This window comes from Anas platyrhynchos, chromosome 13 (genome assembly GCF_047663525.1).
Source record: "Anas platyrhynchos isolate ZD024472 breed Pekin duck chromosome 13, IASCAAS_PekinDuck_T2T, whole genome shotgun sequence".
Taxonomy (NCBI): Eukaryota; Metazoa; Chordata; class Aves; order Anseriformes; family Anatidae; genus Anas; species Anas platyrhynchos.
Genome location: NC_092599.1, coordinates 15,733,782 through 15,749,420, shown reverse-complemented (window position 1 = coordinate 15,749,420; position 15,639 = coordinate 15,733,782). Strand labels below are relative to the sequence as shown.

General features: G+C 53.2%; 1 protein-coding gene across 7 annotated transcripts in view; it reads right to left on the bottom strand.

The window, feature by feature from the left end:
- The window catches only part of BSN (bassoon presynaptic cytomatrix protein), a 66,147-nt gene that overhangs the window by 41,538 nt on the left and 8,970 nt on the right, over positions 1–15,639 (bottom strand). For 5 of the 7 annotated variants that reach the window (XM_072044055.1, XM_072044054.1, XM_072044056.1 and 2 more), the window contains exon 2: positions 10,954–11,332. In XM_072044055.1, coding sequence (XP_071900156.1) covers positions 10,954–11,332 — 379 coding nt within the window. Of the gene's footprint in view, positions 1–487; positions 661–10,537; positions 10,707–10,953; positions 11,333–15,639 lie in introns of those variants that run through there. The other 2 variants (XM_072044059.1, XM_072044060.1) reach the window with 2 other exon arrangements.

Below are 15,639 nucleotides of genomic sequence, written 5' to 3'. Positions count from 1 at the left end.
CAACAGATGGGAAATTGCATTTGTCCAGAGAACCAAGCTGCGGGATAAGACAGCGCCATTTCATCCTATTAGTCATTTATTAACCAATTTTCCCCTAAGAAAGCCTCTTTCTCTAGTTAGCACCCCCCAAACTAACTGAGAGCGAGTCTTCTCCTGCTGCTTTCAAAACGTCCGGGAACCACGAACGGGTGCCATCTCTTCTGCATGCAGCAGAGGAAAAGGCAGCAGTGTGAACACAATGTGCTCCTGCTAGGAGAATGCTGCCGAGATACAGGCAGGGCAGGAAAAAGGCTGCTGGAGACGCCTTGCCTTGCCTGCGTGCACCACAGCACATCCCTCTGTCCCCGGGGCGGCCGCCCCTGCCACCCCCTGCCCGTGCACAGCAGGATCTGCACGCCCTCCCTCCCCACACCACACAAAGGTTGAGCAAACATAAATTAAAAAATTAACAAAATACAAACCACCACTGAACAGCTTTGCAACTAACCTTGGCCTGCCGTTACAGGCAGGGTGGTGCTCCCCCTGCCAGGTTCCCATCGCCCGTGTGCTCAGGGAGCCGCTGCCTCCTGGGCGAAGGCAAGAAACCCATGCCCGTGAGGGGTCAAGGGGTGGCAGAGCCCCTTCTGCAGCCAGACCCCACGCTCTGATCCTGCCAGGGTGCCCCCAGCCTCTCCTCCCCGGGCCCCCGTCACAGCACGATGCTGCCCAGCCCTGCGCGCCTGCAGTGCCACAGCCCTGGGCAACGGGACAAGTCCTTCCACTTCATTAGGGAATGTTTCTTGTGCGATTTGCTGCCTCACTAGCTCCTGTTTAGACAGCCTTTGTTCTCCGTCCGTGGGAGCACATGAAAGGTTCGGGCACGCAGATGTGCTCGGAGGACGCTTCGCTCCACATGTGGTCACGGGGCGCTGCGCAGAGCTTCCCCCCAGGGTTTTACCTCGTGAGCTTGCAGCATGGATGTGCTTTAAGTGCAGCTCCCAGCCCCGCAGCTGCAGGGCCTCCACGCGAGCCCTCGCGCTCCTGGGAAGCCTAATGGAGTGCTTTGCCTTGCTCTGCTGCTGCTCCGGTACCCTGCGGCGAGGCAGCCCAACACCGGGAGCCTCTGGGGCCCTGAGACTTCTTTGACTCCTACAGAACTCAAACAGCAGCCTAGGAGGAGCGAGGGGCCTGCTGTCAGTGCCCAGAGCAGGGGGTTCCCTGGGCACAAAGGGGAAAGCTGGCAGCCCAGCCCAGCAGCAGTGCGATCCCCCCGTTGCAATGCACAGGGGCTGCCCTCGACACGCAGCCCAAAAGCAGATTAACTTAGAAGCAGTCCACTTTTCCAGCAGTAGTGTGGAACAAAACCCTCATTCATTTGCTGCACGGCTCCGATTTGCTGCTCCAAGCAGGCCCTGCTGCAGCCTCCCCACGTGTTTTTGGTTCCTCTGGGATGCTCCTGAACAACCACAGCACCTGGAGGTCGCACTGCAGCGCAGGGAACGAACCCAGTGAGCCTGAGTGCCTCAAGGTCCTTTTAGGCGTCAAGTTTTGCCCCGTCTACAGACATCACACAACTGATTTTGCTCTGGTTTGCTCGTTACAAACCACGTGGGACAGAAGTTTTTAAAATGATATGGATAATCCTGGGTGCTGACTTAAATAGCATGAAATATTTTCAGAGGGCCACAGAACAGCCATTTCTGCCTCCCATCCTCTCCAGGTTAAAGTGGCCAAGTTATGCCTCATTTGTCCTGGTCCAATGCGCTTTTTTTTTTTTTTTTTTTTTGAGAAAACCAGCTGGAATGAACAGCTTGGGCAAGGGAACAAACTGGAGTGGACCAATGCAGCAAAGCAAAATGCATTTTTATTGCCATGGATTAAATATGTAATGGATGCTCTTGCAGAATGTAAGGCCTGGAGACAGACAAGCCATTGCACAATACCTAAACAGAGTTAATTACTCAATTACTCCAGATAAACCTAAGTTCCCTGCCATTAATAATTCTCAGTCCAGCCAGCCACAGGACTGGTGAGGCACATATCTATGGCTGTAGCTAAGAAGATGCGAGACACCCTGAGACACCCCAAAGCTGCCGTGACCTGCCCTTCGTTAAGAAGTCCTGACCCAACCGTCATCCTGCAAGGGTTCCTCGTGGTAGGGGATGATTTGGGGTAAAAAGGCTCATTCCACAACTCAAATTAAAAATAATAAAGAAAAGCAACTCCTGTTATTAAGCAGTGGCCAAAGAAGCAATGGCACAAGCTGCCCCCAGCTGAAATCACTCGCACAGAAAATCACCGAAATTGCCTGAAATCACTCACACAGCCTGTGCCATTGTTTGGCTTTTCACGCTGCTCAGCAGATGCAGGTATTGAACAAATTAGGCAGCCACAGAGCAAGGCTGGACTGGGTCATGTCCCCTCCTGCATGTCCCTGGGCATCACATTGGGTCCTTGCACCTCCCAGCAGCTGTGGGTTTACTGGGTGGGCACCAGAAGGGCGAATATTGGGGCTTAACCATCCTGACTGTCAGCGAGCAGTCCCAACACGTTAACCTACGACTTCCTTGCAGTTTAAGCCTGCTTCTTGCTGTCCCTGACCCCAGAGGACAGCCTGGGACTGGCGGTTCCCTACTGGGTGCGTTTGTCAGGAGGAGCCACCCATGCACCAAGGCCACGAGGCGGTGACAGTCAGCTCCCTGCTGCAGAACGGGGCTCCTGCTGTCCCCAGGGCATCCCCTTAGGCACAGCTCATGGCCACGGGTGCCTCCAGGTCCTGCTTCCAGTGGGAACAGCCTTTTTCTGGTAGGGTTGCTATTCCCGTCCCAACGTACCCGGACACGGTGTGCTAGTCACCACCTGCTAAGTAAAAACCACACCATTTCTAACACAAAAATCTGCAAAGAATTCGAAGTGAACAGATAGCTGTAAAGCCACGCTGCTGTTAATTGGATTTTCCTAGCTGTTATATACGCCTCCAAATAGGGGGTGCTTCACTGCAAGCCTGTCTTAAACAGCAATCCTCAAGGAAAAAAAAAACAAAAAACTAACACATGCAAATGCAAAGCAAGATTAAAACTGGGCATTCAAATCAAGATTTTTTTTGTGTGCCATGGAGATCTAAATCAAAAGACCCCAAAAAGATGCACAAACTCTTCATAGGAAAGCACCCCGCTATGTCCTGCTGGCCTTGTTCTGCTCAGAGGACAGGCTGAGCCCTTGGTTACAGATCTGGAAACTTCTCCAGAAGAGAAAAATGTAAAATAAATATTGCTAGGTTAAAAAAATTATATCCCAGAAGCAAAACTTTCCTCCTTCTGGTCCCTTCACTGTTCTCCCACTGCTTTAGGGTGGGAGCCCAGCAGAGCCAGCCTGGACCACGGACCTCAGCACGGGCACGTTGCGTGCTCTTGTTTGGGAGGAGAGCAGAGAGCTGCTCCAGCTGGAGATCCTGCAGAAGGCATGGAGGAGCTGAGAGCAACCAGCATCCAACAGAAGCTCACATTAACTTGTCAGGCCAAGAGAGGGGAAAAAAAAAAAGCTTCCCTTCCTTGATTTCTGATGAAAACATCACAGCCATGACAGACAGCTACATATCTGCCAGCGCAGGCTCCATGACCTAAACGTTTCCTACTGCAGCCCAAGAGCTCAGTGCAGCCCCTCTGGGTGCTGAACACGCTCAGCGCCTCCGTCAGCACTGCTACCATGGCCAGAACAGGCATGGGACTGGCGGATACCTTGTGCAAGCTGAGTACTGTGCCCATCCCGACTAAACAGAGGTACAGAAGAGCACTCTGCATCAACCCAGCTGCCTTCACCCCCCTTTGGTTTGCTCCAAGCTCCAAATGCCAACGAGGAACCACAGTGAGGGGACAGCAGGCTGCAAATGAGGGATGGAGCAGTGAGGGGGAAGCAGCAGGAAGAAGAGCATTTTACACCCAAACCAACACCGCTTGCCACGTGCTCGCCCTTTGGGCACCGTCACCTCCTGGTGCTTTGTGCAGCGAGGAAGTGGTGGCGGAGCAGGAGGACACGACTAGGATTTAATACCCAGGGTTACCCGTGGAAAGCAATACTTTAGAAGGGCCTGCGGATCTTTCTTCCTAATTCAATAGGACAATAACCATTGTCTGCTAACGGCATCCCAGAAGCCACTCAGAAGACAGATGGCAGCAGCGGCGCGCTGGCTCGGTGGCATTTTTCAAAGAGCTCTCAAATAGGAAAGCCACAATCACATCATCTGGAAAATTAATATGGCAGGGCAGAGCATAAGGTAGAGTTCGTCAAACCGAATTTCAGTGCATTAGCTGCTCCTGTGCTCGCAGGCCAAGCTCCACCAAGCACCAGGGATATAGCTGCTGCTCTCCAGGCCTGGCAGGCTTTGCAGCAGGGAGAGCACGCGCTGCTCATCGTGGGCAGGATGGATGCAGGCGTGCTCAATCCTGCAAGGACGAGCGTGTCCCCACAATAAGCGTGTTCCTGATTGCTGAGGAATCCAGAGGCTCAGGGAATTCAACTCTTTGCCAGGTCCCTGGGTACCTTGTCACTGACCACTAGTTTTTAGTGAGACCTTTCCACTGGACCCGTGCTGTATCTGCTGGGCGCCGTGCTCTGCTCAAGACCTCCAGAGCACAGCACTGCACCTTCCTGGAGGGCAGGAGCAACGCGAGGTGTCCCCAAGGACAGAAAGACCTGGTGGCATGCCAGAGAGCGCAGAAGGGACCAAGTAGAGCACATGCGTGGACCACAGCCGTGCTTACGCTGGTTTGGGAGGAGCTGTGGCCCCGAGGAGCTGCAGCCACATCTCCTCCCAGCTCTGCTGGCAGCAGCTCAGCACCTGCAGCTCCCCCTTCCCACGTCTTGTGGTGCACCAGGCAAAACCCTATTAAACCAACACCCCCTGGGGGCTCCCATTTGCTAGCCCCAAGCCCAGCCGTGGCCCCACGCCGCCAGCCTCTTGCAGTGATAGATGTGCACACCTCTAGGTTTGCATCCTTTCCAGGGGACGTTTGCTGAGCCCACACATCCCGCAAAGCTGGGTTCTGTGCAAAACGCCAAGCTCCTCTGCTCTTTGGGGACAGGGCTTCAAATAGCTGCTTGCTTGCGGCGATCCAACAGGAGGAGCGCTGCCGCCGACTCCGCGAGCAGGCTGTGCTGTGACTGATGCAAACGCCGTCTGTGGCGCTCTGATAAGGACAGCGGATGATTCACAATAAGCCAGGCTTTGCTAAACGTATGAGCCCAAGCCTTTGTGCTTCTCCTTCCTTGTAGCAGCAGTACGGTGTGTCACGCTCGGCAGAGGGGCGCGGGGCACCAAACCCCCTTCCCGCAGGACCGATGCGCGCCCCTGTCCCCTGCCAACCTCCCCTGGCAGCAAGGAGCCGGCCAGCCCAGCCCCAGGGCTGCAGGCAGGAGGACGAGCAGGCAGCTGGAGGGAGCAGAAGGTCAGCGCTGGGCCTGCTTCCCATCCTGGGGGAGTTCCAACGCACATTTTGTGCCCAAATTAAGCCCACCGGTGCTGGGTGCTGCCTCGCCTTCGCGCTCCGGCACCCAGCCACGCAGCTGGAACTGGCCCTGGGGTGCCTGGGAGGATGCCCGGGGGTGTCACAGGCAGAAACGAGCTCCTGGAGCCAGCAGAGCGCTGCCTTCCCCCAGCACCCACCCCCGGCTGTCGTAGCGCCGTGCTGCATCCCTGCCTTAACTCGTTTCGACACACATTTAATCCCACAGACCTGCTGCGTGGTCTGCTCCGATCCCATTAAGACCACATTTCCCTCTCTGAATTCTCCAACTGAGCCACTGCAACAACTTCGCTTTGATTTCCCTCAGAGAAAAAAAAAAAAAAAAAAAAAAGCCAAGCCAATGGCACAGCATATTTACAAGGCGAGCCAAATCCAGAGCTGAAAAAAATCCCACCCTTCGGCTGTCCTCGATCAAAAGGTTTGTAGTCTAGATAAGACGGAGTTTCAATCAGAGCTCAATTAACCAGTTTTCATAGTCCAATTAGCACCACACCCCTCCGGTAAGCACTGCCCAGGGGCCAAGCCTCACGTTATGTCTCAGACTGGAGGCAAAGCCACGAGCAAGGCTCCGTAAGCTTCAATTCCAGCTGCGAGGAGCACCTCGGCGGGTGCGACCTGCTGTTGTGATGCTTGCAGACACCTCGCTGCCTGCACAGGGCTATTTTTGGAAATTCCTGATGCTTTCACACTACCTAAATCCCCTTTTAGCCTGGAAGTACCAAAATGCAGCCGTGCCCCAGCAAGAGGAAAGAAGAAAGGTTAGGAAGAAGAAAGCTCGGAAAACCAGGCTGGGTTTCTGGTGCGAGGAGCCCACACGGCTCTATAAATGACAGCCATCGGCTAAAATTCAGGTCAAAAGCGATGCTGCTGGGCAGCACCCGGCACCCTCAGTGCTCCTCTCCTTTCCTCTCCTTTCCTTTCCACGCTGGGACCTGCTGTTGGCTCCTCGGCAGCGGTACCGAGAGCACCGCCAGCCCCATTAGTCACCGGCCACCGGTTGGCCAAGCTGCTGGTGACATTTTCTGCGAGTGGATCTTTCCTCATTGAAGCCGTCTCTGCAGAGAGGAGCGAGAGGCAGAGCACGGGAAGGAACAGCCACGATTACTCACGAGCTTTTTTTTTTTTGTTGGCTCCAGCTTGGACAGCAATCCATGGAGCAGGCACCGCGCACGCCGCTGCAGGCAGCCCGCAGAAGCCCCTGCTCAGCCTGCAGCAGAGGCAAGCAAGCCATTTATATTTAGAAAGCCTCGGCGAGTGCAAGTGTGCTGCTCTCCAGCTTCAGACCAGCTGCTCTATTCAGAGCTAGCTGCCCCAATAAAAAAAGGGAGAGCAGAAATAAGGCAAAAAAAGCCCAGCGAGGAGGTGCCGGCAGCACCTCACTGTGACGCTGCAGACCCGGGATGAAGGGGGGCTGGCGTGCTCGGCGCACAGAGAAGGGGATTAAGAGGTGAAGGTCATCAGCAAGGAAGGGAATGCGTGCACACAACCTGTTGGTCCAGAGAGAGAGATTTGGGAGGCCTAACAACATTTTCACACTAAAAAAAAAGCATTATTCCCTGCAATCACATTCAGAGCTGGCTGAAGCGGTGCGAAAGCAAACAGCCAACTCGGGATCGAGCTAGCGTGGCTCTCCTTCCCCCCAGCCCTTTGGAAATTTCTCCTGGATCTGCAAAGCAACAACAACGACAGATTGATTTTTCTGGCTTTTCCTTCTCCGTGATGCAGCTACCTCAGAAGCCACCCCAAAACGGGGGACTTGACCCAGTGCCGTGTACCTGGCCAGCCGCAGGGCGCGATGCCACCGCGCACACACCGTTTGGGCTCGGCGGCACCTTCACCTGCCAAAAAAATTGCCGAGTGCAGCCATCGGCTTTCGGAAGAGCAGCACACCAGCACCTTCACGATTCCTGCGGCTTTCAGCCTTCATTTTCTTGCTTTGTGAAGTGATTTGCTGAACCAACACAGCTGCTGCCTCCTCCCAGCACAGCCAGCTCGGGAGCCACCGAGAGCTTCTCCTCCGCTGCTGGAAGCCAGCCGCCGAGCTCCTCGTCCTCCTGACCACAGCTGGGGTGTGACAAAGAAAGAAACCTGGTGAGGGCTGTACACGTATAAACATGCTCCTTTCGCTCAGGTGGAAAAAAAAAAAAATCAAAATCTACTGAGTGCATCTGAATACCTCTGAAACTGCGCCTGATGAACACGATTTTAAATTGGAAAAAAGCACAACAGAAACATAAGGAAGAATGCAAGGATTCCCTACGACCCTAAAACACTCCCAAGCAAACCTATTAGATGTGAGCATCATTTCAACACAAATTAAAGCACGTATTTTAATGCTGTGCCACTACTCTTGATTAAAATCAAAACCTTTTTTAAAAAAAAACAAACAAAAAAACCCCACATCATTTAGGATGGGGAGAAAATGAATTAAAAGTAACCTAAAAAATAAAATTAAGACAATACTGAAGAAATTCATTTCCCAGATTAGCAATGTGCTATGACACTTCAAACCCCCCAAGGAACAGCTAGGATGCCTGCCTCCTCATTATACCAAACAGAGCAAATCCAATCAGATGAACATGCTGCGGGATCAGGCAGGAGCCACACGAACAGCATTACAAAGCAAAAAGATGGAGAAAAAAGATTTTCTAAACCTATTGTACTAGCTCAAAACCGAGCTATTCACTCACAGAGGAGATGGCAGCAGTACCAGGGTGGTCCTGCAGAACAGCCTGACAAAAAAATAAATAAATCCTCAAAGCCAGAGGAAAATTAGGAAAAGTTTCAACGAGAAATTCTAAAATCCTAGCAGAGCATTAGGACCACAAGACTGCACTCGAAACACTCCATTTCCATTCAAAAGCCTATTTCATACATGGGAGCACGAGTCAACTGATAAATTTTACCACACTATTGCGTTACTTCTTCACATTGCACTTCCAGCCTTTAACGATGCTCTGGTAGCTCCCTGCTTCAAATTTCCCCAGGCTTAAAATAAGCACCTAGCGAAGAGCGCTGACCTTCAGGAAAATTAGTGAATGAATGGGAAAACTCGCACACCAGCACGCGACAGAGCTGAGAGCCACGACAGCATTTATTTTGAGCGAGAATCTGATTAACTGCCTGTAAAACTCCAAGCGACACAGAGAGGGGACAGGAACGTCTGTTTCCCCAGCCCCGCGAGACAAGAATGAGCTGATGCTCAAAGAAATGCAAAGACAACAAACAAGAAACCAAACGGGATATTTTTGCTCGGCAAGCAATCAGCTCGAGACACGCCGCTGCCAGGCACCAAGAGGCCAACTGCTCGGGAACGATATAAACGCATGACTTGCCTTTAAAATAAAATGATCATCAAGCCATATGAAAAAAAAATAATGAAACAAAAGTGTCTTTTTTAAAAAACGTGCATCCCTTGGAGCATGAAGCAGCATCTAATTGCCGGGTTCAGGTGTTTTGCTAGGGGTACAGCGAGCCCTTGTCTGAGACATCTGCTTTAGAAGTGACAGGATGGAGCCTGACAGACTGCAGCTCCCACACACGAACCCTGCTGTTAGTTCTTTACGTGTGGGCACGCGTGTGTTTTATAGATATTAAGAGACACGCCACGCTTACACAAACACCTTATTTCAAGACCTTGTGGCTCCTGCAAGGGTTTCAGAAACCGCTACCCGTGGCTGCGCCACGCCAAGCAAGCGGCGGAGCTCTCATCTCACCATACTTGTGGTTTCTGGCAGGCCACAGATTGTGCAGAAGGGGATGTACTGCGTAAAACAGTTTTTGTTTCCTTGGTTTCGGTTTTATTAGCAAATTTGACATTTCTGATGATTTAGTCCTGCTTATCAGCCTTGAAAGCAGAAAGAGAAGTTAGCAAGCTGTATCTACCCCAGCCACGAGTAGAGACGTGAGCTATTCCTGTGAAAATGGATTTACCTGTAAGCAAACACAACTGGAAAATATAACCCCAGGAAATCACATCATCAGAAACACCGTGCACCAACCTTGCTGCACCTGCTGGGCTTAAGGGATCAGGCAGGACAGAGGAAAAAGTTTTGTATGGAGGAGAGGCAGGCAGTGCAGCAGGCTCAGTCACTACCCTTGGAAGTGTTTGAGACCCAACTGGATAAAACCCTGAGCTACCCCACTCAATCTCTGCTTTGAGCAGAAGTCGATGAGATGACCTCTGGAGGGGAGGGATGCTCAGGAGCTGCTGCAGTGCCCCAGCTTGGGTAGGGCTCCCCAGTACCACCGAGCTCCTGGTGCCCACCTCGAACTGTGTGGCAGAGGGTACACGTGGCACTGACCCCAAAAACTCAAACAGCAGTGGTTTTAGCAGAGGTATGGATTTGAGAGCTGCTCCAGGCAAATGGCTACACCTGTCCATGTCCCATCCCTGTGCCAAAACACCCTGGCTTGCACCTGGCTCACTCTGTTCTCTGGGGCTTTTCCCCATATTCCTGCATTATGGAAGGGAACTTCAAAAGTTGCCTGGAGGTGGTGCTGGGCAACCTGCTCTGGGTATCCCTGCTTGATAGGGGGCAGGGGTAGGACCAGATGGACCCAGAGGTCCCCGCCAGCCTCAGCCATTCTGCGACTGCCATAGCTTGCCTCCTATCACCAAGGGATACAGCAACCGTGTAAACCTGCAAGCTGCCTCCCTTTCGCCCTTTTCAATGCCACCAGAGTGCTTCAGGCACCTTTCTGTGTCATTGGATGATAGCAGCAGAAGGAATACTGCAAATAAGGAAAGCAAGTCACCCCAGGCAGCAGCTGCTGTCCCCCCAGCAGCCAGTTCCTCGAAGAGGATGACAAAGCAAACATCTCTGCTGGACAACCCTTGGGTTGTGCTAATCGTGGTGAAGCTCTTGGGGCACCTGCAACAGGAATCCTGCAACCTCTATGGAGTCTTCTGCTGGGATCTGAGACCTTATTGCGATCTCCATGGAGATAAATGCATCTTTACAACAGTAAAAACCAACACCCAGCTGATTACCACTGGCCGCTGAGGACGAGGAAGCCAGAAGCAATCCGCTCACCCCAAAACCACCATCCCCGTGGCGTGCAGCACCCCAGGGCTGCCAGCTGCTGCTCTCTTCACCCCCTGCTGTTGAGCCCCATGAGTTGAGGGCAACTTCACACGTACGGCCTCCTGGCAGCCACACACCTCAGGTCCCACCATGAAGCCAGAGATCAAACCTCAGGGCTAGGCTAGCCCTTCCCTTTAACTGCCTTAACTCCCCCACGCCTCGTTACAGCAATTGCAGTCGTTATTGCAGTTACCCACTGAGTGGCCAGCAGAGAATTGCCCAACAGCGATGCCCCTAACGCTTTGCAGCTGCCAAAAGCAAAGCTGCAATTTCTTGGAGGAAGGAAACCAGGACTGCCACGCTCCCTCACGACCCACAAAGCTTCAACCCTCCAAAAAAAACGTGGAGAGGAGGGCTGGGGTTACCTCGGTGAGATGCGGGTTGGGGTTGAAGCCGCACTGGTTGCAGACCTTGCTGTGACACTGGGTGCAGGCGTTGTAGTTGGGCTGGCTGGGGGCAGAGGTGAGCTCCGTCGTCTTGCAGATGGGGCAGAGGGTGCTGCTGGGCAGGGGGGCGATCTGGGGCAGCGAGTAGGGCGAGGTGGGGGTGCTGCCCCGCTCGGGCGACGCGGAGGGCGAGCGCCCCGCTCTCTGGCCCCGCGCATCCACCTGGAGCATCCTCCGCTGTCCCTCCGCCTGCCCGCGGCCGCGCATCTCCCGGGGGCTCTCCGAGCCGGGTGCCAGTGAGGGGAAGGCAGACCGCTGTCCCGCCGCCTGGTCCAGCTGCTCCGGTCTCCTCGGCGTGCTGAAATGCCAGGAAAACACACAGCTGTGAGCCAAGGTTGAGCGATTTCTGCCAGCCCAGCCAACATCATACTCAGCGCCATCCCCCGAGCACCCTCTCCTTCCCCAAAGTCCCGGCTCAGCTGGTGGAGGCAGAGCGAAATTTTTTCCCAAACGAGGTAAATTGCTCAGGTTGGCAGAAGGATGCGCTTCATCTTACAAAACAGAGCATGACTTGAACTTTCCCTTACGCAACCGAGGGATGCAATTGAATTACTCTGCGCGCTCAGCGCTGGGCACAAAGTTGCACAGAAGATGCCCGTGGGCAGCCTGGCGGCTCGGTGCCCGGCCAGCCGCGGGCTCCCAGCAAGCACCCCAGCTCAAACCAGTAACCCCCAGGTCTGCAGCCCCCAGGACGGCTGAAACATGCTAAGCAGCCCCCTCACAACCCACGTTTTGGAGCCTTTTAAGACCGAAAAGAGACTTATCTATGGAAGAACACCACCTGAGGAAGGCCAAGCCCCGAGAAAAGCAGCAGTGGGACGCTCGGGGAGCTGTGCCTGTGGCAACCCCTCCCTTACACCTCCCTTCCCCAGAAGACACGGGAGTTGTAACTGCTAGGAGCAGCTCTCCTGGTGCTCCCAAGGACAGCACTTAAAGAGCTTAATGGCTCTGCGCTGGCGCCCAGCCTCCCCCCTTGTGGGGCAGCCCAGGTGCCGGATTTAACCCGTGCCAGAGCACGGCCCTGCGCCCTGCACACCCCGACCCGTGCCTTGCTGCGCTGCTCGGAGCCCAGGGCGCTTTGCTTGCAAGAATTGCCTCTGTGACAGGAGTTTATGTAATTATTCTGCTGCCTAAAAGCCCTGGGATCTGGTGCACGTGCTCACTGATAACGCCCACAAATGTTTCTCAAGAAGGCAGAAGCCTCGGTGCCCTTCCTACCTGTCATCTGCAGCTGTTAAGGAAAAATGTTACCCCGAATCTCAAATGTAATAAATTTACCATTTATCCACGCGGGGTCTGACCTTAAGAGGGTTTAAAAAGGGAACTTAAATGCATAAAACTAATGAAATTCAAAGTCCATGTTGCCACAGTAATAGGAACTCAGATGAAAATAAATATTAAAACAGCACTTTGGGAATTTGCAGGCTGAAATCCCGTTCTTGCAAGGCGGAACCACGCAATAAAGCAAGGCAATAAGGGAGGAACTGAGCTGCTCCAGGCTGAAGAGCAAAGAGCAGCACTCGCACGCCGGGCTGGGTTTGGGCTGGGTCGGTTCCTGATCCAGGAAGGCGAGTGGAAACGGCGCAGTTAGGCGGTTATCGCCCCATTTTGCAGCTGGCGCCAGCAGCACTCACAGCCTGCCTAATTTAGCTCGAGTGCCTTCCTCATCAAAACAGAAAGTGGCTCCTCTCCTCCACCCAGGTGCAAGGAGGTGCGGGCAGCAGCCCCCCGGCGATGTACAACCACCCTAGGGGGTTCTACTGGCCACGTCCGTGCTGCCTTGCTCCAGCCCTTCTACCCCAACACCCCCTCCAGGGGTCCGGCCCGAGGCAGGGCACCTCTCCTGGGCAGATGCCAGGCTGCTAACCGGTCCCAAAGGAAGCCCCCTGCAGTGCTGCTCACAAGGAATTGCACTGAGGTGCCTTAATGAGGCAGGATTTCACCCATCTGATGGGGGCTGTTTGGCTTTTGCACAACCCTAATTGTTTAATCAGAGCACCGGGCAAAGCCAAACGTCTCCGCAGACTCCAAACATTCATCGCCACTTTCACTTTCATCGAGAGTTATAATTTTGTCCAGGAAAAAAAAGAATCAAGTGCCTTTGACTGGGCTCATTAAGAATTACACCACCGAGGTTTCCATTTATTCCACTGCCCACTAATGAGTTATCAATAGGAGGTCAGACGAGCGGTTCTGCTAATCCCCTGTGCCAGAGCCCCCCTGCCTGGTGGGGAGGAGGGTGGGCAGGGGGAGCCCCATCGGGACCACGAAGAGCATAATAAAGGCTGGGGGCAGAACAGCTCGCCACAAACCCCGCTCAGCGATGCACCATGTCACAGCGCCTCTGATTTATTTATTTATTTTTCACCTGTCTGGTTTTTCCCCTCAGTAAAAATGTCAGCTTTTCATTGAAGTAACAAGAATCGGGGAGGCTTTAGAAATAAAGCACTATTTACAGCCAAAACAAATGTTAGACTCGCAGCATGCCGGTTAAAGTTCAATTTCATAAAAAAATGATTTGCCGTAAGCCCAACTTCTGACAGCACGGCAGCTTCTGTGAAGAGATGTCATCAGCTTCAGGAAAAGATGAAAACAACACGATAAAACAGCACTGGATTGCCATCCCTTCCCATTAAATCGGCACAGCCTTCTTGTCTGGGAATTCCTCGCTTTAAGCAGAAGGGAATTTGCTCTAATTTAACTCAAGGAGGCTCATTGCAGCCACTAAATTTTTGCAGACGAGACCCAGGCCTGAAACCAGTATCCCAAGGTGCATCAACGGGTCCTTGGCACGCAGCTTTGCCACCGCTGCCAGCACCTTTGCTGTCAGGCCGTGCACTAATGACATACAGAAAATGGACACCGAGGCTGTTAACGCAGCCTGCCTGCGGCGCCTTACGTGGGAAGCTCGGAGAGAAGAGCAGCAGCTCTCCCCTAGCCCCAGCCCCTACCTGTCACTGCTCACCCTGCTGGGCACCTCTCCCACCTCCGCAGCAGGAATCCTGTCCGCGGGGGGCTCCGAAGCACTGGGTACGTCTGTGGGAGAGAGCTCCCAGCCTCAGATCCGCACCGATGATGAGCGAGCGGGGACGAGCAAGTCTCCTGTGCTAGCAGAAAAAAAGAGGGACCCCAAATGACTGTTCCCCTGCAATAAAACCAAGGTGAGGAGAAGAAAAACCCAGAGGAAGCATGAGAGGGGGAAACGTGCAGATGCTTCCAGCCGCAAGATGGAGGTTTGGTTAACAATCAGGAATCGGAGCTGCTCTGCTACGAGCACAGATTTGACCTACTTGGTTTGACTGAAACCTGATGTGAGCACTCACGTGGCTGATTTTAAGAATGGGTGAACAGAGCCTATTTAGGAAAGAAGAGGTAGCTGAACAGGAGGGGAATCGCACTCTAGGTGAAATGGCGCCGGTTTTGAGTTGCTTGTGGCTTAGAGAAAAATGATTTCTAGTGCCTATGGTTCAGCACAGGAATCGTGTAGGATAATCCCAAATTTTAGTCGGAATGTACTACCTATTGCCAGGTCAGATGAGAAAACAGGGCGTGCAACCTTTCAGTAGGTAAACAGAAGAACTGCCTGACAGGGAGGGCCTACGGTCTGGGCTTTGTGCACCAAAAACCTCCCAGTAGCGCTGCTGAAACATCTGCAGAGCTCAGGAACATTGCTGCCGACAGCTCCACGGCTCTGAAGGCTCCGCGTCTGACACGGGGAGGTCTGGACTAGACTGCTTGGACAAAAAAAAAAAAAAAAGCAGTTACAGAATTAAAAATCAGCACTGTCTTAAATACAGCTGCCCCTGGTTCAATTACGCTGCTGCCCACACCCGATGAAGTCCAGGCTGGAACTGGAGGGTTTACAACCAGCGAATGCCACAACACAATTCTGCTCCAGAGAGGTCGGGGGAAAAGACTGCAGAAGAGAAGACAAGAAACGGTGACTGGGAACTGTCAGAAGGGATTTTAGTAGATGCTAACACATGCACTCTCGTGAAAGGTCGTGGCGTGTAATGAATTACTTTTGTGAGCAGTGGAAAAACCCAGTTCTCCTGCAGCTTCGTGCTCCAGGGCTGCTCAATCCCTGTCAAGTAAGATGCAACTTGTGCCAGGCACCCTTCCTGGGACTGAGCACCACAGGCATGCCTCTCCCCATGCTTTAGGACGTGCTCTAGCCCCTGCACAAGGATTCCCTTCACTGGGGCAACCATTTGGGCCCCCCAAATGCCTTCCTTCATAGCCCAGACAGGGACACCCCATCCCTGCGTGACCCCAGCCCAATGCACCAGCCCAGAGACCCTACCGGGAGAGTAGGGTCATCATAAAAACCATGTAATTTATAAAGGATGGGGACAGCCTTGAAAATACCGTGCCTGCCAGAAGTGGTGAGCGTGGTGGGCAGAGCACACGTCCAAGCAGCACCTCGCCCCTCCGCCCCCACGCGCTTGCTCGGCTTACATTTCCCAGCTCATGCCCCACAGGAAAACCCAAGACCTTTGTCTTGTTCAGAAGCTGAACCGTGGCACGTAACTAAGGGATTTTTATGGCACATGGTTTCCGATAGCTTATCTTGTAAATCTGCAATTACACGAGTCCCCCTCTCGA